Here is a 27,577-nt window from a genome sequence, read left to right on the forward strand (position 1 = left end):
TTGGTCAGCACCGATGGCTGTGTGACAGACGTGGCCATCTGGTGACACCTCTTCCCCGAGGTGTGAGCCAGATGCCCGCGTGGAGGGGCCCCAGGAGCAGCCACGGCACTTTGGGTCACCGTCGTGTCCCCCGCTCCCTGGACAGTGCCCGGTGCAGAGTAGGCACTCAGTGATCTTTCACGAGTCTGCATCTGCCAAGATGCTCAGACAGGCTGAACACCCGCCCGAAGATGTGGTCCGAGCTGGAGGAGGACGTGCGCCCTGGTTCCTTGCCGCACACGCAGAGCCCTTGCCGGCGACGCGGTCACCGCCCGGGGCCTTCTCTTCCGGCCCTGCAGCCGGGCCCCAACCCTGAGCCGCAGCAACCGCGGCCGAGGGCACCACACCAGAACCAGCAGCCCCTTCTGCTGGCGCTTGGTAGCCGGGCGGACCGTGGGCTGGGAGCACCGCCAACACCGGAGAGGGGATGGCAGGTAGGGGCGGGAGTCCGAGAAGGGACTAGGACCCCTGGCTTCAAGCCCCGAGGCTTTGCAGAAAACAGAACTTCCCGCAGTATTGCGTCCCTTGCCCGAGCACGTTTCCAAAGGCAAAAGGATTGCTCGCCACGTGGGAGAATACGTTGAGGTTTGCTTCGATCCGCAGCCCCAGCTGCCGGCCTTGGTGGGGAGAAGGTTCTCTTGAGGGGTGCGGGGGGCGGTGGTGGTTGGGGCACCATCAGGAGGGCATCCGCACCTCCCTAGTGTACCTGTCCAGAGCACACACACTTCCTGGCAGCAAAGGCCAAGGGCAGAGGGTAGGAGAAGAGGGAGGAGGTGTTATCTCCTTATCTCAGGTTCCTCTGAAGATAAGCCTGGAATTTGACTCTTTACTCCCACCTGCAACCTTGACTTGGGGGAAGCCCTTCACAGCTTCTTGTGAGCACTTGAGCTTGGAGAAGGGGGTAAAGACTGTGTGTCCTGGGCCCCCCCCCCCCCCGTCCCGGGCTTGAAGGAGGAGGGGACCGCTGGGTAGGGGCAGGCAGCTCTGGGCCAAGGTCGCCGGGACCTCCCGGTCCTTTCCTGAGAGTCTCTCATGAGTTTGAAGCAAAAATTGAAAACCGATTCTTTATTGAAAACGGACCCCTTCCTGCAAGGCTCCCTTTTGAGAAAATGGTGACTTTTAATTGGAGGAAGGGCCTGTCCAGACCTCCTTCACCGTTGGCACAGAGCAGAACGGGGTGCATGTGTGTGTGTGGAGGGGCGGTGTCCCCTACCCCGGGGTCAGGGTGTCTGGGCGGTGCACGACCCCAGCGGGGCTTGGGGCCAGCCGCCAGATCCTGGGCGGAGGCAGCGGCTCTGAGACTACGTGTGGTGTTCCAGTCATTAAAAATAATCACGAATAATAACCTATTAACTGGAGAGTCTAGTTAAGTTCCTCAGTGCCTGTTTAACCATTTCAACCTTGTAATTTCCTGGGTTCCATCACAAAAACGTGGTTGGAAGGGAAAGATAAAATGTCTTCACGCCCTGCCCTCCCTTCCCCGGGCAAGCTCCCCAGTTCCGTGACACAGGCACCCGGGCTGTGCCGCCCCTGGGGGGTGTGGCAAAGGGGCGAGAGGGGCACCAGGCGGTTTACCTGGACCCATTTTTGCTGCCTGGAGGCGGCCCCCACCCCAAACGCTGCTCCTACGAGGAAAATGCCTCGCGGACCATCCCCGTTCTCCCAGCCTTGCGTGGGATCCTCGTCTTTCTCTCGAGGCCCGAGGAGGCCCCGCGCATCTTCTGGCCTCTTCTTTCCTGCTCTGGAACGCTGCATTTTCATTCTGTTGGAGCCGCCGGCCGGGGCTGAGTCCTGCTTTCCACTCCCTGCTGACTTTTGTCTCATCTGAAGCGACTTTCAATCTCGTGGGCTCTATCTGCCACACTCTGCTGGCGTTGGTCACTGGTCTGGAGTTTGTGCCCACGTGGGAAATGGCCTTTGGCCCGGCCTCTGAGTCTCTGGGGCGGCCGGGTCCGGGAGGGCAAGCACCCGGAGTCTGAGCTCCCCAAAGCCTGGCTGTTTTCTCTGGATCTAGAAAACTGCCCACCTTCCCCTAACGTGCAGATCGCTGTGGAGACCAGGAGGGTCTGGGGGCTTCCCTGAATTGGGAGGGAGTAAGGTAGAGCTCCTGGAAGAACTTTTTTTTTTTTTTTGGCGGTGGTCGGGGCATAGCAGCGGCCTGGCCGGAACGTGCCGGGGGCCTCGGTTACAACTTCTCCTTCGTTCAGATGCATCGGCTCTGGGCCGCCGAGCTCTCTTAGCTCCTAATTATAGGTCCCCAGGTTCAGGTTGGCGTATGCAGCAGGTGAGCGCTAATAATTTAAAAATTGTTATGACTGTGATGAACCTACTGCCGATGGTAATAATTGTCTAATCTATCGGGTGCTTCCTTTGTGCTCGGGACTGTGCCCAGTGCCACGGCGTGTGACCTCATTTCGTCTTGGTCCCCGTGCCGCCGCCCCGGGACGGGGGGGGGGGCTGGGGGGAGTGATGAGGCTGGAACGGATAGGGGTGGGTGTTATTTTCCCGGGGCGTGCAGCTCGCACCCGGCGAACTCTGGATGTCACATGGCCTCCTCTCCTTCTGAATATGTTTTCCTTTAAAATCGCACAAAAATAACTCCCTTCTCAACTGGAACAGCGGAGCCCTTGGATGTCCTGGAGGCCTTTCCAGCTCCCTCTGCGCCGGACTCCGACGCGGGCCCGAGGAATGAGGTCCAGGGAGCTGGATTTCAGTAGCTCTTGGCCGCGGGTGTCTCCCGGGCGGGGAGTTCGTCGGAGGGCGGGAACCCCGGGCCCGCCACCTCCCCGGCCCAGCAAGCAGCGTGCCCGGCGTCCTGTCTGCGCCAGGGGCTGCCTGGCACCAGCCGCGTGTTTGGGGAAATCGGAAAAATAAACAGCACAAATAAAACACAAACTCCACCCAAGAAATCCGAGACAGATGCTGTTGCTCTGGCCCCACTCGCGGGCTCGGGGAGGAGCCAACCCAGAATGGGGCTTGAGGACCAGACGCCCTGGTGGTGGGCGGGGGGGGGGGGGGTGCTGAAGAGCCCGAACGGGTCCTTTTCCCTTCTACCTTTGCCTGGAAGCCGCCACAGGGGCACGGGTGGGCGTCCAGCTGGCCCCGGGCGAGGCACAGCCGGAAGTGAGTCAATCCACAGGAATGTTGGGCCCATTCCTCCTCTGTTCCTCAGCCCGTACTGTTTCCATACTGGGGACTTGCTGGATTTACAGGCACAGCTGTGGCTCATTGGTGCCACTCTTAGCCCGACGGCGGGACCTCTGAGTGGCTTGTGTGTGTGTGTGTGTTGGGGGGTGATGATCATTCTCGTGGGTTGTCACATGCAGTGTAGCTCTCACTCAGGCGTGTGGAGAGAGCCCACGGCCGTCGTGGTGGCCGTCGGAGGCTGGGGATGCCCACACTCCCGCCTCAGCAGCCTTGGGGGCAGGGCCCGTCTCCCTCCCGCCGCTCCCAGCCCCGGGGAGCCCACCAGAGCCACTGAGGGCCCCACCCTCTCCGGGTCCGAAGGGAGCAGTCAGTTCTGGAAGCCCAATGCGGGACTTTCCCGCCCCCAAGGGCCTGAGGCCGCCGTCCAGCCTCGATGGGCAGGGGTGGCCTGCAATCCTCGTGTTCTGGGCGGTAGTCGAGGAGGGACGGTTTCCATCACTCGGCGGTGAGCAGACGTTTCATCGGGGTGGCCGGGCACCCAGGGTGCTCGCGTGTCTGCCGGGTGAGGTCACAGAGCGGCGGGGAACGGGCTCACGTGATGACGGAGGCTGAGGAACCCCAGGGCTGCGGCTGCAAGCTGGGCGCCCTGGGAGGCGGGTGCCGCAGTTCAGCCCGAGGACCAGGGGGGCCGACGCCGTGCGTCCCAGCCCGTGGGCAGGAGAAGACCGGTGTTCCCGTCAGGCCCAGAGCACCCCCCTTCCTCGGTCGTGTCCACACCCACCGCGCCGAGGGGACGGCCTGCTGTGCCCAGTCCGCTGATACAGACACTAACCTCACCCAGAAACACCCAGAGATCACGTTTGGCTGCATATCTGGGCACGGGGGGATGCAGTCATGTTGACACATAGAGTCGGCCACCAGGTCGCCGACGTGGCTGGGGCGGGCCGAGGGGGCCTTCCAGGTCTCGCTTCCCTTGTCTGAAATGGCCCTGGTGGCACCTGCGTCGTGGGGTGCGCGGGGAGTGGTCATAGAGCCTCCGCGAGCGGAAGTGGTCGTGACCTCACAGCATCCCTCCTCCTCCCTGCCTCCTTCGAGGGTCAACTTGGTCGTCCCTGCCTCCCAGAGGCCTCGCTGGTCACTCCAGGCCCTTGAGTCTCGTGTCCATGCATCTCTTGGTGGTGTTCCGTGTGGGTTCGACATTTGGGGCACATCCTGGGGTCCTCCCCAGCCCCAGAAAGAGGCCTGGGCTTAGCGGCAGGTAAGAAAGACCCTGAAGGATGCACTGTACCCATTCTGCTGTCACTGTCTTCAGACGTACAGAGCATGGGTGTCCCCGGGGAGCTGCACACGAAGCCAGGTCTGTGGGTCACCCTGCGTGGGGCTCTGGCACCTTCAGGAACAATGCTGGCTGCCTCCGCTTCCCGGTGGTCACGGTGTCGGGCGGGGGGTGGGGGGGTTTGTGGGACGGATGAGTGAGTGAGCATTGTAAGAGCCTCTCCGGAAGACCGCGAGACGGGAGCGGGCATCTCTGGCCCCGGCATCCTGGGTGGCTGTCAGACGGCGGAGGCTGCGGGCAGGTTTCCGGGTTAACCCTGATGAGCGGGTCCTTTCCCCGCTCATCTTGCCGTCTGTGGGGAGGGCCTCTGCCGGCCAACCTGGGGTGTCCCTGCGGCTCTCCAAAGGACGGCCTGGTTGCCCAGGCGGCACACTTCCAGAGCTCCTTGAGACCTGGCCGCGGTAGCACGCTCCCCTGCCCCTCCCGTGGATACCCTTCCTGGCAGCTTCGGCCGGGCTCGGCTTAGCACCTCTGCAAATCTCCTCGAGTCAGGACTTGCCTGCCATAAGCCTCTCCAGGGAGCACGCGCTGGCCCAAGGGGTGGGTGCCGGGATGGAGCGTGTGCAGCACGAGGCGGTGCTCATCTGGGGCTCCGTTCTTGCTCCCCGCTGGGGGGTGTGGGGGAGGACCGCTCGTCCTCCACCCTCCCGGATCCAGCCCGGCCCTGCCCGGCCTCAGAGCAGTGGGGGGAGGGGGGTGGCGTCAGGGACCCTGGTGCGGGGAGATCCCGATTCACAATACAGATCGACGTGTGCCATCCCAGGGGGTGACCAGTGCCTGACCGGGGGCCAGCACCCCTCACCGTCCTGCGGACAGTCAGGATGGCATGATGCACTGGGCCAAGCCCGCATTTTAGAGTTGGACGGACTTGGGTTCATTCTGGGCTCAACTCCTAGGAGCTGTGCAACCTCGGGCAAGTTCCTCGACCCGACTGAAACTCGGCCGCAAAAGGCAGCGGTCAGAGTTAGGTGAGAAATGGGTGTAAAGAGTCTGGCCCGGTGGCCGCCAGTGGCCGGTGTCCAGATGGCAGTGGCTGTCCTTGCAGGTGGCTGCTGGGCCTGGGTGTCGCCGGGGAGGACGAGGACCTCTGGTTTCTGGTTCTGGAGCCCGTTGTAGGAGCAGAGGTGAGGGCGTGCCCGGTGTTAACCACCCGCCGGCGGCCGTGTGTGACCTGTGCCTTCTGCCCCTGTCTTTAGGAGTCACGCGGACCTCCAGCAACCGTCTCCGGAAGCTTGGCGACCCCACGGGCCCAGGTAAGCGGTGTGTTAAGTCATGGCCTTGCCCTCTCTCCGGCCTGGCCCTCTCGGGTGAGCAGGGCCCCTCCCCTGCTGTCCAGGGAGACACCGTCTTCGATGGCTCTGATGCAGGTCTCGTTCGGGCCCGGCAGAGGCGTGTCACCAGGGGCTGGGGCAGCCGCCTGTCTGTAGGTAGCACGGAGGGAAGGCGCGAGGTGCCGAGGGCGGCTTTGACTCTGAGCACCTCTGAGCCAATCGGCCCGTGACCCCTGCGCCTGCTCCCCGTGACCCTGCGGGAGGGAAGGTGCTCCCGCGACAGAGCGAATAGGTAACCAGTGTCAAATTAGCAAGCTCGTGATGGTCACGGCCAAGCTATTCTCTTGGCTCTTTCTGTGCGTGTTCATGCTGGTGGCCCCCTTTCAAGGAGGATGTCGGGGCCCGGAGACGGAGGGACTCGCCTCTCCCAGAGCCCGCGTCCCACCTCCGAGACCAGCCCTGCCCAGTCGCACTTCCTGTGATGGTGGAAAGGTCCCGCGTCTGTGCTGTCCCCTGTAGGGGCCGCTAGCTACACGTGACTGTTGACCGTCTGAAGAATCCATTAAGTTTAATTTATTCGTCCGGTCGCTTGCATAGAATTCCTTAATTACTTTATTGTATTTATTTATTTATTTTTTAATTTTTTTTTTAACGTTTATTTTTGAGACAGAGAGAGACAGAGCATGAACGGGGGAGGGTCAGAGAGAGAGGGAGACACAGAATCCGAAACAGGCTCCAGGCTCTGTGCTGTCAGCACAGAGCCTGACGCGGGGCTCGAACTCACGGACCACGAGATCATGACTTGAGCCGAAGTCGGCCGCTTAACCGACTGAGCCACCCAGGCGCCCCCTTAATTACTTTATTTTAGACGAACTTCCAGCTAAGGTCTACATGTAGCTAGCAGCCAGATCTTTCTGGCGACGCCAGAATTCCTTGCCCAGACGTCCCTGCGCCTACTTCCGGGGCCAGCGCAAACATCCCCGAGGGGAGAGGTGTCACCTGCCCGTGGGTGGGACACCTCCAGGCTCGTGGGGAGGCCAGGGGCAGCTCTTTGCAGGGAATGGGGGTGGTGGCGTCGGCGGGGTGTGTCTGTACAGGCTGGGATGTCCACACGGCCGTGTCTGAGGCCCCGTGTGGTGCAGGATGGGGCCGGGTGTGGGAAGGGAAGGGTGACGCCCGGCTGGAGGTCTGCAGGGCGGCCGAATGATTCACATCCGTGGTTAAGCAGGAGCTCCGCCCACCCGGGGCCACGTCAGGCCGCTGACCACTGGACCGCCCGGCCGCCTCTGCCTTCCCGGGGAACTTTTCTCCGGGACCCCTTGCCTCTGCAGCTGGGCCGCTTCTCGGTCTCCCTCCCTTCCGCCAGCGGGGCTGGGTCTGGGGGCCTGGTCTTGTGACGGGCTGGAGACCGGCTCCTGAGCTCGGGGGTTGAGGTCCTGGGAGACTGGCGCCCCGGGCCGCGTGGACGCAGCCTCCTCTGGCCAGCGCCTCCCCGCGCTCAGACTGGCCAGTTCTGTGCCGTCAGCCCTTGGCAGCCGCTAGCACGGCTCCACTTGGAAGCCTAAGGCATAATTTGCCAAAGCCCAGAGCTGCAAGTCGGTGATCTGGGTTTTGCCTGGGACCGCCTGCTGACACACGGAATCCTCTCTGTGGGGGCCTGTGCGGGCTCCGGCCCGGACACCCTTTCCTCGTCTCCCTGGCTCCTTCTGTCAGCCCTGCCGTCCTGCAGCTGAGACCTCGGTCCAGGCGGGGTCCTGCCCTGGACCCCCAGCCTCTCAGCCCCCTCGCCCCACCCCTCTGACCCTTGTAGGATCCCCGTTGAGAGCCGCCGCCCTCCCTCCCCCCCCCCCCAAGCTTGACCTCCTGTCCCACACCCTGCCTGGTCTCCCGTGTCTGGGACCTTGGACCCCGAGTCCTCCAGAGGCCTGCTTTCGTTCAGGTTCTTCACGGGGCTGTGTGTGGGACCAGGCCGGGGACGGCCGTTTCTGGCACAAGCCACACCCAGGTCAATGCTTTGACGAGCTCACTCACTCGCGGCTCTTTTTTATAAAAATGGAATTGGTACTGGGGCGCCTGGGGGGCTCAGTCGGTTAAGCGTCCCACTTCAGTTCAGCTCACGATCTCGCGGCTCATGAGTTTGAGCCCCGCCTCGGGCTCTGTGCTGACAGCTCGGAGCCTGGAGCCTCCTTCGGGTTCTGCCTCCCTCTCTCTCTGTTCCTCCCCCGCTCATGCTGTCTCTCTCTCAAAAATAAAGAAACATTAAAAAAAGTAAAAAAAAAAAAAAAAGAACTTGGTTGACACGTAAACGTGAAAAGTAAAATAACAGAACGGCTGTGCCCCCACCATCCGGCGTGAGTTATGGGGTATCACGGGTGCAGTCTGAACCCCTGGGGTGACCCTCCCCATGCCCACCCCTGCCAGGGTGACCACCTGTTTGAATTTAGAACCGGTCCCCGTCGGGCGTGTCTGTGGTCAACACACGTGGTCTCGTGTGGTCTCTCGTGGTCTCGTGTGGTCTCTCGTGGTCTCGTGTGGTCTCTCGTGGTCTCGTGCTGAAGACCAGCGGCATCACATCGGGTGTCCAAGGGGGCGGTGGCCTTTTGCTGCTTTTTGCTTTTCCACGCGACGGGATGGCTTTGAGACCTGTCCACGCAGGGTCCACGTAGCTTTAGTTCATTTATTCTGACCGCGGGCGAGGGCTCCTCCGTGCGGGCAGGCCGAGTTGCCTGTCTACCCGCGGGCCTGCTGCCGGGGTTCCACGGAAGGTTCCTCCGTTACAGGCGCTGCTGGGAACATCCTCACGTGTCCCCGTGCCCACGTGTGTGACCCCAGGCAGATCGTCTGGGCCGTGGGGATGCCCACACTCAGACCTCCCAAGTGGCCTTCCGGTTTCTTTTCCCACACTCTGGGCCTCTAGCAGCGGCTCTGGGCAGCCGCTTCCGGGGCCACTGTCTCGGGCCAACCTTTGCCCTGGTTCCCACAGCGCACCCGGTCAGCTCCCTCACCTTCTGCGGCCCGGCCCGCCAGCCTGCCCGACTGTCCCCGGCCGGGATCTCTCAGAGCCTTCTCTTTCTGCCCGTCGTGTGTGTTCTGGGTCCTTCTCTTGCTCCTTCAGACACCTCTGAGGTTGGTGGCCTCATCCCTTCTGTAGGAGGTTGAATCGTGTCCCCTGAGGATTCACGTTCACCCAGAACCTCAGAGAGTGACCTGACTTGGACATCGGTCTCTTCCGGGCGTCGTTGGTTGGGGATCTCGAGATGAGGTTCTGCTCCTGGTAGGGTGGCCCTAAACCCCATGGCTGGGGGTCCTTCCAAGAAGGGACATGGCACACAGGGGACGTACACGGGGGAGAAGGCCGCGTGAAGACGTAGGCAGAGATGAAGTAAGGTGAGCACTCCAGGGGATGCTGGGACTGGGGCTGGAAGAGACCGGAAGGGTTTTCCCCACAGCCTCTGGAAGAAGTTCAGCCCCGCCGATGCCTTCATTTTGGACTTCGGCCTCCAGAAGAAGAGAGAACGGGAGAGAACCCGTTTTTGTTATTTTAAGCCCCTGTGTTTGTGACGATTCGTTAGGGGAACCTCAAGTACCTTCCCGCTGGGCCGCTGTGGGTGGATGGGGGCTGTGTCTCTGCCCTCACGGGGGACGCCTCACAAGCGGGTGCCCCCTGGGATCTCGGGCGGGTTCCTCCGTCGCTCCCTCCCCGCCCGTCTTTCTGTCCAGGCTCACGCACCCCTTCCTTGTCCCGGGCCCAGTGAGCCCTCAGCCTCACGTTCAGGACGCCCAGCTGTACGCAGGGCCCCGCCGCCATCATTGTGGGCACACGGGCAGGAGGGAGAGAGCGTGCCTCTGTGGCAGGGAGCCGGTCGAGGACGACACTGCCAGAGCCTGGCTGACCGCGGGCAGGGCCGTGGGCTCTCAGAGGCTCCCCTCGATAGTACTTCCTTTCCCATGCACCGACACCTCGTTTCCTTTGTTCCCGTCACGTCTCAGCCTGACCGTCCACCCGGGTACTCAAGCAAGAAATCGGTGTCTCCTTAACCTCTGCACCACCCCCAACACCCTCTTGTCAACCCCCCCTCTTCCCAAATGGCCGCCTCTTGGCCTGGACCTGGTCAGGCCTCGGTGTCCCTCCTCACGGCACCCCTTCTCCACACGGAGGCTGCCCTGGTCCCGTCAGCATTCGGCGGCATTCGCTGAGACCCGGCCGTGTGCCCGGGCCTGGGCCAGAGGCTGCGTCCGTGTGATTATTCGGAACAGACCTGGTCATGATCCTCCTGCTATTAAGGAAACCTTGGTTCACTTCTCCCCACAGGCTAAACGGAACCCAAGTACGGTGGTCATGACGCTTCCCAGCCTGGCCCGGCCCCCTTTCCAGGCCCTCTCTCCCGATTCCTCCCTCCATGCTCTGGGTGCCCTGGCCATCTGGCGACCACGCTCTGGGACGGGCTGTGCACCTTCTCGTCTCTGAAGGTGTTCTCTCTCCACGGTAACTTTGACCCGGCCCGTCAGTCTCCGTTAGCCTGCTGGCCTGGGGGGTCTCGGGGTCCTCCCCACCCATAGGGCTCCATGTTCTTACGGCACATAGCTAGCAGGCTGTAAATACTGTGGACTTGAACTCGATAGGAGAAGCTTGGGACGATGGGCCAAAGAAAGAGTTTAAAATAGAAGTATCCGCCTTCTTTTGCCTTGGCTGAAAAGTAGCTTTTCTCTTTGTTTGTCTTCTGGTGAAGACATTTATGGAGAATGCGATGTCTCCGGGAGAAGGAGGAGGAGGAGGAGGAGGAGGAGGAGGAGGAGGAGGAGGAGGAAACCCATTCAACAGTAGGCACACGTGGCTGCCATATTGAACGCGATAGATATAGAACATTTACATCATCGCAGAGCGTTCTGTTGGGCAGCGCCGGTCGGGAGAGTCCACGTGTTGGATCTTTAACTTCGTTGTTCACCCGGCGAGCGTTTACTGGGCGCTTGCCGAGCAGGCAGAATGCAGGGCTCCCAGCGGTGAATGGAAGACACCAGCTCTTTGGGGGAGTTTTCAGTGTTCTGGGCAGAAGCTCCAACCCCGGGGCCCCGGGGGCAGACTCTACCGAGAACCTGGCCTCCAAACCCCTAGGCCCCCCCTTGCACCACACGGCTAGCCGGGGCCTCCTGTAGGAGCGGAGCGCCGGCTCCGGCCGGGCTGCAGCCTGGGATGGCTGGCTGAGTGTGAGGCCCTCCCGGGCCGCTGCCCTCCCCCGTCTCATCTTGGTTCCCTTCCTCCCAAAGCAACAGGCCGGCCCAAGGGCAGAGAGTAGCCGGGTTGCATTTGCTCAGGAGCAGCCGAAAGTTGGCCGCACGATCAAAAGTGGGGAGAAGGTTCCGGAGAGGAATGCAGCCGGCCCCAGCCCGGAATCTGTGTTGCTCGGGGAGGCTGCCCGCTCTGCTGGCGGGTAAGGTAGCAGCGGGAGGGGGCCAGGATGGAACGCCTTTACTTGTAACTCAGGGAGGCAGACTCCAGTGGTTGAGTCTGGGGGTGAGCGGGAAATGAACGGAAAAGTCATTTTTTAGAGGGAGAGTTCCCTGGGAGCTCGGAGCCGATTATGGAGGCTTCGCAGGCATCCGTGCTGGGGGAGGGGGGTGAGCAGGGGCGGAAAGTGTGATCCCAGAGCCTCAGAATGTGACCTTCCTTTCTGAGTGTCTCTTCTCCCCCCACCTCCTCACAGCCCCTCCTCAGAAGGGGCGCGGGGAACAAGGCCCCGTCGGTCCTGTCAGCCCCTTCTCGATGCTGCCCTCACCATCAGAATCATCCTCCTGGCCGGGCGGCAGGCGTTCAGGGCACCCCGGGAACGCCTCTTACTTGGGCGTCCCCTCCCCACCGGGTGCAGGGCGGTATCTTTAAAGACAGGCCTCACCCCGTACCAGGCCCCTCGCTGGTGATGGTGACATTGAAAAGAAGGTGGCTGGGAACAGGCAGGTGGCAGGTACACATCTGTGCGGGGGGAAGGGGGGTGAAGGACGGAGGCACCATCTTGAGAACCGTCTGGAAAGAGCTGTTGTGCATTGGTGCCCACCCCAGGACGTGGGCTGGCCGGAGGGGCTGGGCCTTGCTGGCTGCTCCAGGCAGTTTCCCAAAGCTATGGCCCCCGGGGCGGGTGGGGGGGGGTTGGGGGGTCGGCCTCCCCCAGGTGGCAGGTGTCCAATCCGGGCAGTGCTGGGTTAAAGGAAGCCTGCCCCCTCACTGGCATTGCTCACCGCCTTTCGTATGCTAATGCAGCGGCAGATTCTAAGCTGGGGTGGGGGGGGGGGCATCGGGTTTTATGTAACCACAGACGAGGATAATGGAGCCATGTGGGGAACCCACTTCGGGGATGCAGGTCTGGCCTGGCCTCACCCCACCTCTGCGCCTGGCCTCTGAGCTGGCTCATGACTCACACGGGCCTCCTCGGAGCCAATCGGTGCTGCCAGGTTTTTGGTTTCAAATGATCCCCTGCTTGGGCCAGAATGCTCGGATTTTTAGGCATGGTGGTGGGGGGGGGACGGACGGACGTCGAGCCAAACTATGCCGGGGACAAACCCCAGGTCAGCTGTGCTTAGCAGCTGCACCAACTACGGCTGTGAAATCACAGCCTGTGCGCCCGGCGCCTGCAGGAGGCGGCCTGGACGGACGAGGCCGCCGCGTGTCCTGGCCTAGCCCGAATTTCCACCAGCGGGCCTGTCTGGGGGGGGGGGGGGGGCCTTCCTGGGCCTGCTTGGCTCCGGCGGGAATTGGTGCCAGAGAGTCTCGTGTGGTATTAAAGGGGGTCTTCTTCATATCTTTTCTGCAGTTTCTAAATCCAGTGCGATGAACAAAGATTACATTTATAAGCAGAAAAACCAGTAAGGAGCATTTCTTCAAAATCAGAAAAGAGGCTGAAGGAATAAACCCCAAAGCCCCCACGATTGCCACTGTTCTAACCCAAGGATTGGTAATGGTTGGTTGAATGTAATGCGTTAGAATGAAATATAATGGCCGGAAAACGTTATACGGGGATGTTGGCTCTTGGGTTTATGGTGTCTGGGGGTGTTTCCTGGGGCTGTCGTAATAAACGGCCACAGACTTGGTGGCTCACGACCACAGAAGTGAGTTCTCTTCAGGTTGTGGACCTGGACGCCTGAGAGCAAGGTGCGGGCAGGGTTGCCAGATCCTTCTCCGGCCTCTTGCTGCCCCTGGGGGCTGCGGCCCCTCTGTTTGTGGCCGCACCCAGCCTTCAAAGCCACGGTCTGCAAATCTCTCCCGCCTCCCCCTCACCCCCCCCCCCCCCCCCCGTATGATTAGGACCCAGCCTGACTGCACTTAAACCCTTCTGCAAAGACGCTCCAAATAAGGTCCCCTTTACAAGGATCAGGTTGTGATGTGTTTGGGGGCCACTGTTCAGCCTGTCGGACCCCCCCTTGGTTGAGACACTGCCCCCACCTTCCGTCACCATGCGGGCCGCTTTTGGGGCTTTCCTCCAGGCTCTGCTTGGGGGGTGGGGTGAGGAGGTGCTTGCCCTTGGGCGTCCCCCGCCCCCCAAGAAGACGCCCTTGCGACATAGGGGACTGCGTTTGGGGTCTTGTCCCAGGCGGGAGGGGACGGGGACCTTGACCGCGCCGTCTGGCAGGCAGGTGCGCACGGACCGCCCGTGGTAACACGGCTCACGTGGCCATGTGGGACGGGATGGCAAGCTCAGAATAATGACAATGAGTGAAGGGGCTGGGGGACCAGGGCAAACCGGAAATGGGTCGTCAATGGGGGGGCGACGCTCTTCACACCAGCCCACGTGGCCACATGGCCGTCTTTTCCAAGACAAGCGCAGAATCTGCAGATTCTCCGCAAAACTGCCCGAGCGGTGCGGCATGGGCCCCGACGCGCGTCTTCTTTCAAGAGGGTCCGGCAGACAAAACCCGTGTCTGTCTGGGGCCAAGGGCCTTGGAGGGAAAGAAGCCTAAAGGGCAGAGGGGATGCCTCCATCTCCCCAGCCCCCCAGCCCTGACTCTGACCGGGTGCCGGTGGGGCCCTGAGGTTGCCAGGTGAGCGGCCCCTCCCCGCAGCCCCGGACCCCAGGAGAAGAGCAGGGGGCACTCGAGCCCCCCGCCAGGCCCGGAGAAGGGGCTGAGTGGGGAGTCGCGCTGAGGAGCTCACTCCCTGGGGACAGCTGGGGACGCACTGACTCATGAGTGTGTGGGACCTTCCAGGAAGTCTCTCTTGCGCCACCCCCCTCCTCGCCTGGGCGGGAGGGAGGGCCAGGCGGTCTCTGTCAGGACCCGGACATCCCGCTGGGCTCCTCGGGCAGGTGCTCCGGGGCCCTGCCTCCTCCTCCGGGGGGTGGGGGTCGAGTCTGGGGTCGGGGGTGGGCTGCGGGGCCGCAGGCAGAGGCAGGCACGCGGGAGCGAGGCTTTGCGACCAAAGGATCTAGCATCGCGGGACGGGAAAATGAAAGACTTTGGAAGTCGCCAGGAATCTGACTGTGAGCTGGTTTCCAAGAGGCTAAGTTAAGCTTCTCCAAGTGGATATTAAAAAGGAGCAGCAGGCCTGGCGGAGGGGCTGGAGGGGGTGGAGAGAAGGCCGCCGGAAGCCGCTCGCACGCCGCACCTCTGGAGCCACCGGGCGCACAAAGCCCAGACGGCAGTCCAGTCCGGCCGGGACCCCGGGGCTGCGGGAGGCCCGCGGCCCACGTCCGGCCCCCGCCCCGCCTCCTCGCCTCTATTTCTCTGCCTCGGTCCCTTCTCCCTCCCGATTCAAAGAGACAATGCTGGTTCAGTTGGGAGCACAAACATATGATCAGCACATGGAAACGTGGTAATTTGGATGCATTCGTGATTGCAACAGATTGAAGAAATTAGACCAGACAAAGAGTGTTTTTGGAGGAGGAGGAGGAGGAGGAGGAGGAGGAGGAGAAGGAGGAGGCAGAAGGAGGGAGGGCGTCGGGGGTGAGAAGGGGAGGAAGCCTCTGGAAAGGGGGACGCCAGGACTCCCGCCTGCTGCTAAATATATCCGTAGTAATGGAGAGAGACCGGATCACAGGTAGGCCGCTCGCCGCCCCTCCCCTAACTCAGAGCTGGATCGCTGCTTCGGGAAGTCAGCACCCAGGGGTCACTGGGATTCATTTCTGTGGACATATTTCTTTCCTTTTGGCTGTTCTGAGGTCGTGGGACGCGGTGTTCCCAGAGCCGAGCTTCACGAAGTCTGGCTTTTATTTCAAGCCCGCTCTGCTTCCCGGATCCTTCTCCCCCTCGGTTCCCAGCGTGCCACTTCTGCGTCCCGAGACGCCGGGCGCAGGGACGGGGACGTTGGCGCCGAGCTCCCCGGCAAAGGGTGGGGGGACCCGCGGCCGGCGCTCGGCTCTGGGTCGCTAGTTGGTTGGTTCGTCCCCCGTGTGGTTTGTGTTTTTGCTGCCAGCCAAAGTCCGTCTTCAAGGCCGCCGTGGTCTCCTCCTTGAAATAGCCTTTTGGTGCCTTCCCAGGAGCTGATTGCCGGGGTGGAGCTCCCGGGGCTCAGGGCAGACATGCAGACGTGTGTGTGTGTGCGTGTGGGTGTGTGCACGCCCGCACACGGCTGACAGACCTGGTCCTGTTCGCTGGAAGCTTGGGGCATTAACCCAGGTGACTGACTGGTGTCATTGGAGCCCCTACTCACCTAGGAACCCTGCAACGGGGTGGGGAGTGGCGGTCTTCCAGGGTCACTGAGGGACGCGTCAGGCCAGCAGGATGAGCAGACGTGGGCTCGGCTCAGATTCTTCAGCAGAGTCGCTGATGTCACGTCAGGGCACAGAGTGAGGGCGGACGGCTGGTCCTGGGGCAGCGGGGCCTCGCGGGTCTGGACCACTCCCCGCTCCCCTCGTGGGTCCAGCCTTTCAAAGACAGGCCGTTTTCACGGGCGGTCCCCACGGAGCGGGCACAGAGCCGTCGGGGTGGCGCGAGAACCGATCCTGGAGAGAGGGGAGGCAGCCCCACCTTGAGTCATCCGGTTAGGTGGCCCCCTGTCCGCGGTGAGGCTGCTCAGTCCCCCGGCCAGCCACGGCACGCCGTGACTGTGTCGGCGTCTGACCTCGTGACTAGCCCATCGTGGTGCTTGCGGCTTTCAGCGTGCCCCTCGAGTGTCCTGGGCACCCTGTGCAGGTCTGGGGCCTTCTAGGGCTCCAGGTGGTCCCGGCCACCCCACGGGTGCATAGCCTGCGTGCCACTGGGTGGGTTGGGGGGCTCCCCAAGAGGCCAGGGGAAAGGGTGGCCCGTCCCGAGGCTCCTCCTCGTCTGCTGCTCCAGGGGCTCACCTGATCCTGACGTGAGGTCAGGGCTGGCGCGGCAGCCACTGGGGGGAGAGCTGCCGACCGGCGTGCCCACATGTGTGCATGCGTCTGTGCGTGTGCGTGTACAAGGCCGGGACCACCACGGGAGGAGGGGCAGCCGTGGAGACCCGCGGAAGGCAACGTGTGAGCTGAGTGACACGGGCCAGCTGGGGTAGACAGGTGTGGAGCCAGACTTCCCCGCGCTCCCCTGGCGGGGGCTGCAGGGCACAGGGCGCCCTGAGCGGGACCCCTGCAGGCTTGCGATGGTCCTCACTTCACCAGCCTGGCTTGCGGGGCCTCGGGGCGGGGGTGGGCGCCGGGTCCGGCCTTCATTTTACAGCCGGCCAAGCCACCGCCCACATGGGTGACACCAGGGGAGCGGAGAGCAGGGGGGGAGACTCTTGGGAAGTGATAGCACTCTTGGAACCTTCCGGGCTAACCAGACCCCGGGAGCTTTTCACGAACTGAACAAAACTGCCTTTGCAAACGTTCAGCTCTGCACCTCGGCGGCCGCGCGAGGCACCGCTGCCCTCATCGGGCAGGTCTGCGCGGCGAGGGACGACGCGGGGACCTTCTCTCAGGGTGTGCCCGTGGAAGAATCGGTACTGTCGAGGACATCCTCACAGGGCTGCGTTGTCCCTAAAATCACTTACTTCTTTCAAAGCTCGGTTAGAAACTGGTTACAGATGGGGACGAAAGTGGAGACCCTCCTAACTTTTCCCCGATGTTGTTCCCCAGACCTGCTCAGATCTTGACCTTGGTCTCTAATGGTACCTTTAACTGGGGCCCCCTGTGCCTGCTGGGGCCTCAGTTTCCTAACCTGTCAGCTGAAAGAGTTGGGCCAGCATGGCCGGAGGCAGCACCCCACTGCCGATGGGGCCTCTGAGTCTGTTCTGGGGGCGCCCTGAACCCTCCTTCCTTCTCGCCGGACACGTCCCCTCGTCTCGCCGTTAGGCGGTTGTGACAGCTGTCTCAGTCCACACCGGGCAGAGGCGCCTGCCCGGCCCAGCGCCCCACCCGGGCCTTCCAGACAGGGCTCCTCCGCTCATGCCCCGGGGCTGGTGGTTAAGGTGGGCCTCCGGCCACTGCCCGGTTCTGTCCAGGAGGGGTCGCTGGGGAAGGAGAGGGGCTTGGGGCAGGTGCGGACAGCCGCGGGACCCTCACGTCTGCTCGCTCCCTCTCCTGGCCGCGCTGGGCCCCTGCCCGGTGTGTGAGTCTGGGGCCCAGGGTCCTCCTCAGTGGGGGGGGGGGGGGGGCACCCCCGGCCCCCTCAGGGGCTGTCCGCTCCCCACCCCCACCCCGAGAAGATGCCGGAGGGCTTGTCAGCAAGGCAGGGATGAGTCACGGAGCAGTGACTGGCCGCTGAGACACAGAAGGCCGCGCCTTCTAGCCAAGGGTCGGGTTTTTTCCCTTGTTCTGGATCGGCTTTGTGGCTTTTACAAATTAAGCAGTTTTATCTCGTTCCAAGCGCTTGTAGTTCAGCAGGGGGAGAATCTCCAAGAAGGGAACTTTCCACTGGGGAGCTGTTACTGAGCTCAGCTGGGCCCCGGGGAGGGTGGGAACGGGCCTCGCGGGTGACTTGCAGGCGGGGAATGTGGAAGTCCCTCTGCTCTGTCGTGGACGTCGGTGTGGGGGTCCCGGGAGGGCCAGCTGCCCCGTCACGGCACGTCTGCCCCTGCCTGGGCGTCTGCCCGACGCATGGAGGTCCACGGCGCTTGCCCGGGGAGAGGGGACTGGTGGTCTGCTCTTCTCAGGGGCGTCCGCTGTCATGGGGAGTGGGGGCAGGGAGCTGGACACCCCCACCCATAGGGACAGTGCCTGCGTTCTCACCCGTCCCTGCTTGTGTCTGAGTCCCCGGGCACCTCTCACCCCTGTCCTGGACGGACACTGCGGTCCGCAAGCTGCCTGGACCTGCCTGGCCCTCTCCGGCTTGGTTTTCCTCATCTCCCAGAGGAGAGGCATGGCCGGGCGCCCTCCTGGCCCTCCTCCTCTTCTGGCTCTGAGTGGCGAGGGACTTGGTCCTCCGGGTAGTTTCTCAGGGCTGCTGAAACCAGCTGCCGCAGACTGGGTGGCTTAAAACAACAGCAGGCCACGGTCTCAAAGTTCTGGAGGCAGGAAGTACAAACTCAAGGTGTGGGCAGGGCTGGCTCCTTCCGGATGCCCCGAGGGAGGAGCCGGTCTCCCCCCCCACCGCCCGCCACCGCCCCTGGGAAGCAGGCTGTCATCCTCGGTGATCTTCCGCTTCTAGAAGGATCACCGAGTCTCTCTGCCTGTTGTCACAGCCTTCCGTGTCGCCCCGTCTCTCCTCCTCTCTTAGGAGGACACCCATCACTGGACTGGGGGCCCCCAGGGGCCCTGTGCTAGACTCTGAGCTGGTTTATTTATTTATGTTTTTAAGTTTATTTATTTTGAGAGAGCGAGAGCGAGTGAGTGTGCACAAGCGGGGAAGGGCAGAGAGAGAGAGAGAGAGAGAGAGAGAGAGAGAGGGAATCCCAAGCAGTTTCGGCGATGTCAATGCGGAGCCTGATGCAGGGCTCGATCCCACAAACCATGAGATCATGACCCCAGCCCAAATCAAGAGTCGGACGCTCAACCGACTGAGCCACCCAGGCGCCCCAGGACTCTGAATTCCTTTTAAAAATTGTGGCAAAAGATGCATAAGAAAGAATTGCCGTTTGGACCATGTTCAGGCATACGTTTTGGTGGCGCTAAGTATATTCATACAGTTGTGCAACCATCGGTATTAAAGCGAAACTCGGTTCCCATGAAACATCAATCTTCCCTTCTCCCCATCCCCCTACGTTCTGTGTCTGCGCGTTTGACAATTCTAGGAACTTCACGGAGGTGGGATCCTGCTCCATTTGTCCTTCTGTGCCTGGTTTAGTTCATTTAGCATTATGTCCCCAAGGTACAGCCGCACTGGGGCGGGGGGGGGGGGGGTCGGAGATTCTTTCCTAGTGCGAGGCAGAATAACACTCCATTATATGGACAGACCACATTCTGTGTATTCTTGTACCTTTGGGTAGACACCAGCTTGTTTCCACCTTTTGGCTTTTGTGAGATTTCCTGCTGTGAGCCTGGCCGTGCAGATACCTGCTGGAGTCCCCGCTTTCAGACATTTGGGGCACATACCCAGAAACACGGTTGCTCGATCATATGGGAATTCTGTGTTTAATTTTTGCGGGGACCTCCGCACTGCTTTCCCAGCGGCTGCACTATTTCACTCACCCACCAGCAGGGCACAAGGGTGCTGCTTCCCTACAGCCTCACCGACACATGTTATTTAAATTAATTTGTTTATGTGGACAGCGGCCGTCCTGAGGGGTGCGAAGTGGTGTCTCTCTGTGGCTCTGATGTACATTTCCCTAATGCTCGGTGACGCCAAGCACCTTCTCCTGGGCTTGTTGGTGTCTGTGTCTTTGGAGAAATGTTTCTTCAAGTCCTTTGCCGAGTCTTTTATTGTTTTGTTGTTGTTGTTGTTGTTGTTATTGGTTGTAGGAGTTCTTTATATATACTGGATATTAGTCCCTTGTCTGATATGTGATTTGCAAATACTTTGTCTCATTCTGCGAGTTGCCTTCTCATGCCGTTGTTGGTGTTCCTCGATGCACAGAGGTTCTTCATTTTGACAAAACCCAATTGTACTGTTCTTTTCTTTTGTTGCCTGTGTTTTTGCTGTCATACTTGTTGTCACAAAACTTTTCCCCTGTGTGTTTTCCTAAGAGTTGTACAGTTTTGGCTCTGGCGTTTAGGACTTTGATCCATTAAAAAATAAATGTTTATTTTGAGAGAGAAAGAGGAGAGAGAGAGAGGGAGCGAACGAGCATGGAAGGGGCAGAAAGAGAGGGAGAGAGAGAATCCCAAGCAGGCTCTGCACCGTCAGCACAGAGTCTGATGTGGGGCTCAATCTCATGAACGGTGAGATCATGACCTGAGCCCAAATCAAGCATCAGATGCCTAACCAACTGAGCCACCCAGGGCCCCGGCCTTTGATCCATTTTGAGTTAATTTCTGCACATGGTGTGAGGTAAGGCTCCTGATTCACTTTTTCTTTCCTCACACCCAGGCTGGCTCCTCTGGGAGGCAGGAAATGGGGAAATCCTGGGCTGGGCCAGGCCTTAAATTGCACCCCCACCCCTGCCCCAGGCCAGCCAGGGAGCCCCAACTCTGGCCCAGAACACAGCTGGACACGTGCCACGCCCAGGGCAGCCCAGGCCGGGCCCTCCTGGGCTGACGACGGAGGCCAGCCTGGGACGTTCTGGGTTCCGCTGTGTCGGCGTACCCCCTGTTCTGTCTGGTCCCCCTGCCCGGCCTGCATGTGACCCTGGCTGCCTGTGTGTCAGTGTGGGGCTCACTGTCCGTTAGCCTGTCCCCCTGCTCCTTCTCAGGAACCGTCTTCCAGCCACGCTCTTCTGCTTGCCTTCTGCCGTCCGAGCTTCTCTCTCCTGCTCTGAGTTGGTCATCTGATCCGGACAGAAACTTCTGCGCTGAGGTTGCCACTCGAACCCCTTTGCCCAAAGGCCCTCCAGCCCCAGGCACGCCTTCACCGGCCACACGAGGATTCCGCTGACAGGGGCAGTTGTGGATTCATTCAGGCTGCACATGTGACCGGGCAGCAGGCAGGGTGGACCTGACGGAGAAACTGGGGAGATTTCCTTCTGACAAGCGGCCTGAACTTGGAGAACGGTCTTGGCCACAGCCTGAACTCTGGACAGACAGCAATGTGGATTTCAGCTCCGGGTGGAGAAGGCTTCTGTCTTTAGACCTTCGGATGCTCCTCCCCGCTCCTTTTTTTTTTTTTTTTTTTTTTTTTAAATAAATGAGGAAACTCTGACTTGAGCAAAGCTGAATAAACAAAGCAACACACCCCTAGGAAATTAGCAAAGAGGCACCAGCTCTGAAACTTTGCTATAAAAAACTGCACGCTTTGGGGCTGGGTGGATCTGCGGGAGAGGACGGGTGTGACAGGGTGTGACGGGTGTGACAGGTGGCAGGGACCTGCACGCCCAGCCCAGGGCATCACTTCTCCCCGCCTTCCTCCCCCCTCCCCTAACCGGTGTCAGCTATCTGTGTTGCTTCTCCTGCTTTGACTTCACCTCCTGTCATTCCGTCGCCGGGATCCCGTGCGCAGGACCATTACGCTCAGCTCGTTCCAACGCACTTTTTGATATTTATTCACGTCCTGCGGTGGGCGGGCGCTTGCCTAGGTTCTTGGCCGCTGGCGACGCACCAGGGGGATACGGCCCTTGCTTCCTTGGGGCTCCGTCGGAACTAGATGTCAAGCAGTTAGCCAATAAGCACATCGATGCGTGAGTTGGGATGAGGGCTGAAAGAAGCCTAGGACAGGTGATGCGATCATCACCAGGTACGCATGGCCGTGTGTGTCGGGGAATCAGCGGATGTCCTCCCCGAGGAGGTGACATGGAGCTGAAATTTGTATGATGGGGGGGGGGGGACCCGACCAGGCCAGCCTTCAAAGGAAGAGCTTCCAGGCAGAGAAGCACAGCAAATGCAAAGGCCCTGAGGTCGGGTCGTCATGAAGGTGCGCGTGGCCAAACTGTCATCGGAAGAGGGAGCGGCCGGGGGGGGGGGTGCTGGGGAGACATGCTGGGTGCCCCGTGGAGGGAGCCACAGGCCCTGAATGCCCGGCGGCTGCTAGGAGTCACCTGTGGTGGGCAGGGAAGGGAAGTGGGGAGGCCCGGAGGGGAGGAGGGCACCGAGGCTGCTCTTTGCAGCGGGAGAAGCCAGGCCTCTGATTGCTGGGCAGACCGGGCCGTTGAAGAGGCAGAGGATGCACTTACCTGGGGCCCAGAGGGCACCCCTGAGGGGGTAGCCTCAAGAGGACATGCGGCGTGGGGGAAGCGTCTCGTTCCAAGGCCCCGGGTCTCCGGGCAGAGGGGGCGGGAGCTCTGGTGCGACCCCACGTGCCTGCCGGCGACTGATACCGCCTCCTGCTGGTGGGGACAGACCTGCTGCTTCTCCAGCTGCCGTGTTTCTGCTCCCGTGGCGGGGGCTGGGGAGGGAGACAAAGATTCAAGACGCCGTCTCCTGGGACAGCGGGCAGTGGGTGCCTGTGCACCCTGGCCCACGCGGGACGTTTAGGTCAAGCCTTGCTCGCTGCTCAGTGTGTCCCTTGGCCATCCGCAGGATCGCCGGTGGGGGCAGCACAGGTGTGAGTGTGGAGCGCAGAAGGCTCACCCGGGGCCCAAGACCCCGCCTTCCTGTGGCTTCGCTTCGGGCCCCGCTCTGGCCCTGCTTCCGGTGCCGTTCACGCGCGGGCGGCCGGCCGTGTGCATTTGCCCCCCGCTGTCCTCCCTTGCCAGGTGCCCTCTCCAGGTGGCATTTCGCTTCAAGGATGCAGGGCTCTCGGCCCTGGCACTGCTGACAGGTCACGGGGCATTGTTATCTGATAGTAACCACAGAACGACGGCTTTGGAAGGGCTGACTTCGTCACGCTTCCAAGCCCCAGGATCTTCAGTGTGTGCCCATCCCGATGACGCCATGTCCAGGGCGGAGGGATGGGGCCGGGGGGGACGGTGGGCCGGGGGCTTACGAGCCACCCAGAGAGGGTGGGCTTGGGCCATGCCTCTGTGATGTGTGTTTAAGGGTAGGGGACATACACCGGGAGCGCCGGCCCCAGCTTGCACCTCTCTGGCGAGGAGTGGTCGGGGGCCTGGGTTCTGGAAACATGCATCGTCCATGCATCAGTGTCACCCCCCTTCCCCCCCACCCCCGCCACCGACCCCCGCCGCCATTGCTGCAGTGATGCGACCCCGGGGGAGCCTGGGGAAGGAGGAGGCCGTGAACCCCAGAAGGGAGAGGGATTGGGCTGCAGAAGGCCTTTCCTCCAGGAGGTGGCGCTGCAGGCCCTGGAGAGCCAGCCCCTGCCGGGCTCCCATTCTGCCCCCCGTGTTACTTCCACTTCCCGTGGCTGCTGGCTGGGGTGCGTGCGGGAAGAGAGAGCAGGAAACGCCCAAGGATGGGAAGATACCCCTCCGGCAGCGCGCCAGGAGAGAGGGCTCCCTCCTCAACTGGCTTTGACCTCCTGCTTGCCCTCTCCTTCTTTTCCCCTAGTTTCGGTTGATATGTCTCTGTCTCTTTCAAGTCTTCCCATCTTCTCCCTGTGAAAAATTTCCAACGCACAGGAGGGTTTGACGAGTTCGAGCGCCAACACCCGTATGCCCGCCACCGAGATGCTGCACGTTTTGCCCTGTTGGCTTCGACACCTGTCTGTCCCTCCCTCTGCCGACAGTCCCCATGACTTGGGGGATCCATTTCAGATTAAGTTGCGGATATCCATACGCATCGCCCTGCAAACACTTCGGCTTGCATTTCAGCAGCGAGAGGCCAGCGTTCGTTTACGGCTCTTTTTCTTTCTTGGCGGTAAAATTGATGTGCCGTGAAACGCCCAGATCTCGGGGCGTGCGCTTGCCCTGTGTATCCTAACTCCTGTCAGAATTGAGAACATCACCATCGGCGCTCCCGGCCAGTCAGCCTCTGCCTCCACCGGCCTAGGGGCAACCAAAATTCTGGGTCTTTCCTCACACTACAGGTTAGTTTTGCCGGTTTGCGTGTCTTCTAGCTGTCTCCGTGTTTCTGCGAACACCGGTGGTTTGTCCCATGATGACTGAGTGGTGTTCATTTCATGGTTCCAGTGTAAGGCGCTTGCGAATAAAGCTTTGAGCATTCTTTTTTTTTTTTTTTTGAAAGATTAAAAAAATTTTTTTTTAAAGTAATCTCTCCGTTCCACGTGGGGCTTGAACTCACGGCCCCGAGATCAAGAGTCATACGCTTCGCCAACTGAGCCAGCCGGCATCCCTGCTGTGAGCATTCTTGTACGCGGTGTGTGTGTGTGTGTGTGTGTGTGTGTGTGTGTGTGCACATGCTTCCATTTCTCTTATGTGACTACCAAGAGGTAGAATTGTTGGGCCAGAGGATAGGTAGGTACGCGTGTATTTAGTTTTGTAAGAAACTGCCAGATCTTTTCCCCAAGTGGCTGTGCCATTTTGCTTACCCACCAGCCATGCAGGAGAGTTCTGGTCGCTCCGTGTCCTCGCCGACAGTTGGTGCTGTCACTGCTGGTTCCATTCTCCTGGTGGGTGTCTCAGGGTATCTCATAATGGCTTCAACTCGCATTTGCCTGGTGACTAATGCCGTTAAGCGCATTTTCCTGTGCTCAACTACTTTTCCTTTGGGAAGGGTCTTTTCAGACCTGCTGCCCACTTTAAAAGTGGGTTGCTTGGCTTTTATTCTTTCTGGATGCTGGTCTTTGGTCAGCTGCGTGGATTGTAAATATTCCCCCCCCCCCCCACCCCTGCTCTGTGGCTTGCCTGTTCGTTTTCTTAATGATATCTTTTAAGGAGCAGAAGTTTAAATTTTAATTTTGATGAGATCTACCTTAATAAATTTCTTTCTGTGTGGTTACCTCTTCCTGTGTTCTTTATAAGAAAGCTTTGCCTGCTCCCACGTGGCAAAGATATTTTCCGTGTTTTCTTCTAGAAGCTTTATAGTTATAGCTTTTATGTTAGGTTTAGAAATCATCTTGAATTAGGTTTTGCTTATGGTATGTGATGGAGAGCATCGAGGTTCATTATGTTGGATTTTGCTTGCTGGTTTTTTTTTTTTCTGTAGCACTATTTGTTGAAAGGACATTCTTTTTTTAAATTTCTTTTTAATGTTTATTTATTTTTAAAAATCTTAAAAAAAAATTTTTTTTTTAATGTTTATTTACTCTTGAGACAGAGACAGAGCATGAGCAGGGGGAAGGGCAGAGAGAGAGAGGGAGACACAGAATCCCAGGCAGGCTCCAGGCTCCGAGCTGTCAGGACAGAGCCCGACGCAGGGGCTTGAACTCACCGACTGTGAGATCATGACCCGAGCCAAAGTCGGACGCTTAACTGACTGAGCCACTCAGGTGCCCTAGTGTTATCTCTTTCTTTCTTTCTTTTTTTTTTTTTAATTTTTTTTTTAACGTTTATTTATTTTTGAGACAGAGAGAGACAGAGCATGAATGGGAGGGGCAGAGAGAGAGGGAGACACAGAATCTGAAACAGGCTCCAGGCCCCGAGCTGTCAGCACAGAGCCCGACGTGGGGCTCGAACTCACGGACCGTGAGATCGTGACCTGAGCCGAAGTCAGACGCTTAACCGACCGAGCCACCCAGGCGCCCCCCCTTTGTTACCATTTTAATGTCTGTAGGATCTTAGGGATAACCCTTCTTTCCTAATATCTTTCCTAATTTATGCTCTCCGTCTCTGTCATCAGTCTGCCTATGAGTTTATTGATCCGTAGATCTTTTTAAAGAACGAACTTTTGCCTTATTTTTTTTTCTTTCTCTTTTCTATTTCCTTTATTTCTGTCCTTATCTTCATTGCTTCCTCCCTTCTACTTACTTTGGTGTATTCGTCAGGGCCCAGGCAGGAAACAGAAAACCACACCACACCAGTAATTTGAACAGCAAAATGTAATACAAAGAATCATCAACAGGCAAAAGCTGACTAACGACGAAGAGGGTAAAAAAAGATTCTGAGGAACATAGAGCCGCCCGTAGAGAAGGAGCTGCTTTAGGGGGAAACACAGAGGGAAGCCTGTGACATTGGGTTTGGCAACAGTTGCTCGGAAGGGACACCAAAAGCACAGGCCACCGAAGAAAAAAGTAGATAAATTGTGTTGCACCAAAATCGAAAACTTGTGTGTGTTAAGGGAAGCCCTCTTCAGAGTGCAAAGGCAATCCCCAGATTTTGGAGAGAGTCGCAAACCATCTATCCATAAGGGATTACTATTTAGAATATATAAAGAACTCCTACGATGCAACAGCAAAGAACCCAAACAACCCAACGAAGAAACTGACAGAGGACTGGACGTTTTTCCCAGATAGACATTTCCCCAGAGAAGACAGACCAGATGTCCGGGGGTGGGGGTGGGGGTGGGGGCTCAGTCCGTCCGCGTCTGACTCTGGGTTTCGGCTAGGTCGTGATCTCGCGGTTCGTGCGTCCGAGCCCTGCATCAGGCTCTGTGCTGGCAGCGCGGAGCCTGCTTGGGATTCTCTCTCTCCTCTCTCTCTGCCCCTCCGCTGCTCTCTCTGTCTCTGAAGATGAATAAATAACTTCAAAAGAAGAAGAAGAAGACGCAGGGATGCCGACAGGCCTGGGAAAAGACGCTCAGCATCACTAATCGTTGGAACGATGCAAATCCAAACCGCAGTGAGATACCACCTTATCCTCAGGAGGATGGCGACCCTCCAGGCAGCAGAGACGAACGCACGTGGGGGACGATGTGGAGACACCGGAGCCCTCGGGCACTGTCGGCGGGAAGGCAAGGCGGTGCAGCCGCTGTGAAAAGCAGTATGGAGGTTCCTCAAGACGTTGAACACAGAATTCTGACGTGAATCCGGCAAACCCGCTTCGGGTCGTGTGCCCCGAAGGACCGCGAGCAAGGTCTGGGGCAGATGTGCGTACACGTTCATAGAAGGCGGTGGTTGCTGGGGACTGGGGTTAGCGTTTGAGGGGTACGGGGTTTCAGTTTGAGAAGACGGAAAGTTCCAGAGATGGCTGATGTTGATGGCTGCACGGCCGGGTGGATGTACTTAAGGCCACCGAAACGGGTGCCTAGATTTGTGAAAACGGTGACTTCTGTGAGAGCCGCGGCTGTTTCACTGCACGCGCGAAAGGAAGGACTGAGCCTCTGGGGCTGCGGGAAGGTACCTGGGAAGGAATGAAGAACTGGGGGCACCGGCCCTGCCTGCCTCACTTGGTCTGGGGTCCAGGCCTTGCCGGAGAGCGTGTGGCAGCCTCCGAAACCCCGGGGCCTCCTGGCGGCAAAACGCTCTTCCCAGAGGGTGTCGACTGGCTGGCAGAGAAACTTCTGGAGGGTGTGGGCAGGCTGGAGCTGGCCCACGAGAAGTTTTCCGGGGGGGGGGCTGGCGCACAGGAAGGGGCCTCTGGGTGCCAGAGGAAGCCTGCGAAGAGGGAGCACCGTGCCGCTCAGGCGCACGGGGGCCAGGAAGGGAAGCCTCCCCCTCCTCTCCCCTCCAGCGTCGTGTGTGTGTCCGCGTGCGTGCAGAGGAAATGATTCACACCCAAGTGCAAAGGTGGGGGTCAGAGCAGGCAGCCCAAGGGTTCGAGGAGCCCGGAGGAGGAAACGGGGGCGGGGGTGGGGACAGGAGATGCGGCGGATCCTGGAGAGCCGCCTTCCGCACCCCTAGGAGGCCTGGGGGGGAGGTTTCTGCGAGCCCGGGACGAGCCTCGGGCACGTTTCTGAAGTTCAGTCTTGTTCCATGAAGCCCGGGATCCTTTGACATGAAAGGAAGGAAAAGGACTTCCCCTTGGGGGTGTGTGTGCAAGTGTGTGTGTGTGTGTGTGTGTGTGTGTGTGCGCGCGCGCGCGCGTGCGTGTGTGCGCGCGCACATGTGAACACAGCTCTCATTTCCCATTTTTCTATCTTCCTGACCCCCATGCTGCGCATGGAGGGGCGTGTGCACATGCATTTGCACACACACACAC

General features: G+C 59.9%; 1 protein-coding gene across 3 annotated transcripts in view; it reads left to right on the forward strand.

The window, feature by feature from the left end:
* The window catches only part of SEPTIN9 (septin 9), a 146,858-nt gene that overhangs the window by 10,950 nt on the left and 108,331 nt on the right, over positions 1-27,577 (forward strand). The window contains exon 2 of one of the 3 annotated variants that reach the window (XM_042917074.1): positions 5,719-5,775. The exons of 1 other annotated variant lie outside the window; for it this stretch is intronic. In XM_042917074.1, coding sequence (XP_042773008.1) covers positions 5,719-5,775 — 57 coding nt within the window. Of the gene's footprint in view, positions 1-5,718; positions 5,776-14,678; positions 14,816-27,577 lie in introns of those variants that run through there. One more of the 3 variants, XM_042917076.1, reaches the window with a different exon arrangement.

Source organism: Panthera leo, chromosome E1, assembly GCF_018350215.1.
Source record: "Panthera leo isolate Ple1 chromosome E1, P.leo_Ple1_pat1.1, whole genome shotgun sequence".
Lineage (NCBI taxonomy): Eukaryota > Metazoa > Chordata > Mammalia > Carnivora > Felidae > Panthera > Panthera leo.